This window comes from Lepidochelys kempii, chromosome 6 (genome assembly GCF_965140285.1).
Source record: "Lepidochelys kempii isolate rLepKem1 chromosome 6, rLepKem1.hap1, whole genome shotgun sequence".
NCBI classification, from domain to species: domain Eukaryota; kingdom Metazoa; phylum Chordata; order Testudines; family Cheloniidae; genus Lepidochelys; species Lepidochelys kempii.
In genome coordinates this window covers 30,618,996-30,623,165 of record NC_136385.1, presented here as the reverse complement: position 1 = coordinate 30,623,165, position 4,170 = coordinate 30,618,996, and the positions used below count along the sequence as shown (strand labels likewise).

General features: G+C 49.1%; 1 protein-coding gene across 1 annotated transcript; it reads left to right on the top strand.

Annotated features, from left to right (window-relative positions):
• The first annotated feature begins 230 nt into the window (after positions 1–230).
• Positions 231–3,930, top strand: MYOD1 (myogenic differentiation 1). The gene is made up of 3 exons (XM_073350625.1): positions 231–881; positions 2,423–2,501; positions 3,143–3,930. Exons 1-3 carry the CDS (start codon positions 333–335, stop codon positions 3,391–3,393), a joined length of 879 nt encoding a protein of 292 aa, XP_073206726.1. The 5' UTR covers positions 231–332; the 3' UTR covers positions 3,394–3,930.
• Positions 3,931–4,170: the final 240 nt, after the last annotated feature.

Here is a 4,170-nt window from a genome sequence, read left to right as displayed (position 1 = left end):
TCTGGATGGCCATCGGCGGAGGGTATTTCAGTGTCATGCCAAGGCAGATCTGAACTGGGGAAGGGAGACAATCACCAGCCAAAGCTAAAGAACTATTTCGTCTAAGCCTAGGAAAGTGTCTCTCTCCCAATTAATTGGAGACAGTGGTGTGAGAGCGACTTCATTAAAAGTCTGGAGGGGGTGGGGGGGGACAGTTCAACTAAATTTATCTGGCGGCTGGAAAATAAACTCCCCGATCAAAGCAGTTTGCTTTGCACCGATCGGCTGGGTTCCTGTGGCTTCTGCCCCTGCTTTTTATTCCTGCTCAGCCCGTCCCACCCTTTGCTGCCCCCATGGACTTGCTAGGCCCCATGGAGATAACGGATGGCTCCCTCTGCTCCTTCTCGGCGGCCGACGACTTTTACGATGACCCCTGCTTCAACACCTCGGACATGCACTTCTTCGAGGACCTGGACCCGCGGCTGGTGCACGTGGGTGGCTTGCTGAAGCCGGAGGAGCACCCCCACCACCACGCGCACCACCACGAGGACGAGCACATCAGGGCGCCCAGCGGCCACCACCAGGCCGGCCGCTGCCTGCTGTGGGCTTGCAAAGCCTGCAAGCGGAAGACCACCAACGCCGACCGGCGGAAGGCGGCCACCATGCGGGAGCGGCGGCGGCTCAGCAAGGTGAACGAGGCGTTCGAGACGCTCAAGCGCTGCACCTCCACCAACCCCAACCAGCGCCTGCCCAAGGTGGAGATCCTGCGCAACGCCATCCGCTACATCGAGAGCCTGCAGGCGCTGCTGCGGGAGCAGGAGGACAGCTACTACCCGGGGCTGGAGCACTACAGCGGCGAGTCGGACGCCTCCAGCCCCCGCTCCAATTGCTCCGACGGCATGGTGAGTGCGCCCGGGGCGGGGAGGCTGCCAGGGCCCTCGGCCCCTGAGATGGGAAGTGAGGCCCCCTCCTGTACCCCGATCCCCGGGAGGAAGGAGAGGAGGAGCCGCCCCCGGATCCCTGGGAAAGAAACAGGGCGTCCCAACGTGTTCCCGGACCCTGGGATGGGAGATGAGGTCCCCATCTATACCCTGATCGGGGAGAGGGCTCCTGTGTATCCTGGCCCCTCCCTGAGGTGGGAGATGCGGTCCCCTCCTATACGCTGATCCCTGGGAGGAGAGTGGGCTCCTATGTATCCTGGCCCCTCCTTGGGAAGGGAGATGCGGTCCCTTACATACCCTGATCGGGGAGCCCGTCTTTGAAACCCCTGTGAGTGTAGGGAGGGGAGTGTCTGATCCCTGGGAGAGGAAAGGTAGGGATCCCCATTCCGATGTGCCTGCTGTCCTTATCTCTGAACCCTGCAAGGACAGACCTGGGGCAGAGTAGCTGGGGGATCTTAGAAATAAAGGTGGGAGTCACAGAAGGGCTGGTGAGAGATACGACCTAGTTTTCTGGCCTCAGTCACAGTGGGTGCTATCACACTTTGATTTCAGTGAGGAGAGCTGGGGCCCTTATGAGGGCACCCCTGAGGAAGGGCTTCCCTCTGTGACCACAGTGCAGCAGCAGATAGGGGTACTGCGGGTTCCTGATCACCTCTGAGTGCAGCTCTGGAGAAGTCTTGCTTGGGTTCCACATTCTCTGATCCTTATAAGGGGAACCCACAGAGAGGGGAGCTCCTGATCCTGGAGCAGGGGAGCAAGGGGAATCTCTTCACCTCATTGTACAGCTAGGGCTGCAGCCTAGCTGTCCTTGGCCCCCACTCTTCAAACACAGAGGACGTCTGAGATGGGAATCACAGTAAAGCTTTAGGACCCACTGGGACAGAGGGCTATTCCCTGAAGGGGATGGTCATGACTGGAGCTGAATGTTTGGGAGGATAATAGAGTTAGCAGAGCTGAGGGAAGATTTATGGAACTAATCCCTCCTCAAAATACAGCATTCTCTTTTCTTTTGGTGGTGCGATCTCTGTCATTGTGTGTGAAAGTATCAAAGTATAAACCATACCAGGCAGGCTGTTTTTCTGTATGAAATGATAATGGAAAGAGCGTGAAGAAGAAAGATGACTGATGGGGGAAACGCTTTTAAAATATTATGATAATTAAGTGCTTTCCCCATCATCTCCCGTAACAAATCAAGGACCAAATGTTCTGTACTGTAATTCAAAGAGTCAGAGCAATCACTGATTACAATGTTACAAATTTTTCTTTGTGTGTGGCAAAAAATCCTTGGAATAATTCGGTAATAGAAAATATTCTGGATTTAATATCTTCCCAGAAAGGTTTTTTCCCCTCATTCAGGGAAGCTAAAAATTTACCATATTTCAGCAAGGACTGGGGCTATGGTGCAGACTAAAGACTGGAATATGAAATTAGATGGTAATTGGAGACTTTGTGAAAATTCTGCTTCTGAGCTGGTGTCATGCATCCATTCTTTTGGTTTCCAGATGGAGTACAGTGGGCCCTCTTGCAGCTCTCGCAGGAGGAATAGCTATGACAGCAATTACTATACAGAATCACCAAATGGTGAGTATTTGCCTTAATGCCAAAGACAAGTGTGTGGAGGTGGAGACTGTCAGCAGAGAAAACTTCCCCTGCCCCTTCTGTCACGACTTGTGCTCAGCCAGCAAGCTGTGGGCACTGATACAGGACAACCCCTCCCCCAATTGTTTCCATGATTCTGCTTGCAAATGTGAGGACATCTTGTATATGCATTTCATGTAACAATTATATTCCTTACACTGTGCTTTGGCATGCATATTCGTCTCTGAAAACAGGCTTCAGATTTTAAACTGCTTTGCAACAGAGACTGACCCACCCAAAAACTTGGATCCAAACTTTGGAGAAGTTCTCAGCTGAATCCAGGGCAACCAGCCCCATTTCGGTATCGAACCAAAACCCTGGCTCCAAATTCCCTCAGACCGGTAGTAGTCCACATCCAAATTTTGAGGCTTGGGCCCTTCACTACTTTGCAAGTTCTAATATTGTCTCTGATTTTTAGGGATTGGCATCTTTCAATAATATTTATTTGACATACATTTCCACTGAATCTTTATGTGCTCAGAGCCATGCAAGGCTGGTGGTTTTTTGGGTCCTCTGGAAGAATACTTCCCCTTAGCATTAATTACTTATTGGGTTTATTGATCTCCTTTTAACTCTATCCTTAGATCCAAAACATGGGAAAAGTTCAGTTGTCTCCAGCCTGGACTGTCTATCAAGCATTGTGGAGAGGATTTCCACAGATAACTCCACCTGCCCAGTGCTGCCCACAGTGGAAGGTGGAGCTGAGGGCAACCCGAGCTCGCCCCAAGAAGGAGCTACCCTGAGTGAGAGTGGAGCCCAAATTCCCTCACCTACCAACTGCACCCAGATTCCCCAGGACACCAGCAGCAGCAATCCCATCTACCAGGTGTTATAAAGCCAGGTCCAGCTGCTTTGTTGTGCAAACACAAACTGCTATATGCTGCAAGCTCAAAGACCTGCCTTGAAAAGACTTAAGTATTTCTTTTTCCAGTACTAAAATATCTCTGAAAATTCCTTCAAATATATAATTTTTCAAGCCTATATTACTTCAAAATACACTTAATTATTTATTGGTTGTTGAACTAAAGCTATTTAATATGTCTAGAGGTAAAATTGCATAGCACAAGATGGCCAATGTTTATAATCTGTGCTTTGGGGAATGGGAACCTGGCTCTTGAGTTCTGCTAACACTTTTGAAAAGAAGAAAACGAGTCAGGAGTAATGACATGAGACATCCTTACTGTTACCCCCAATCATGCCCAAAATAAGGTTGTGGACCATTTTTTATAATACTTTTTTGTATAATTGTAAATAAGAGTTGCTTTGCAAAAAAACCCACCCCAAACAAAAATACAAAAAAAGGAATTAAATATTTAATGTTGCTTGGTTTGTTGTGCCAAACTTTAACTTTATATATTTATACAATGTGGTTGCCCAGAATGTTTTCAACAATATTCTAAATAAAGATCCTTATTTATAAAATCAGTGGTGTTATTCTGACTTTCCTTAGGGCTTCTAGAATTACTACCACATTTAGGAGTGGTGCTCCAAGGGCTGCCTTGGCAGGAGGAAGATTCAGGCTCTGATTCAGCAAAGCAATCCAGCTATGCCCCTCGGAGTCCCGTTATCACGCTAAATTGCTTTGGTGAGCTGGGGTCCATTTTTGTGGTAT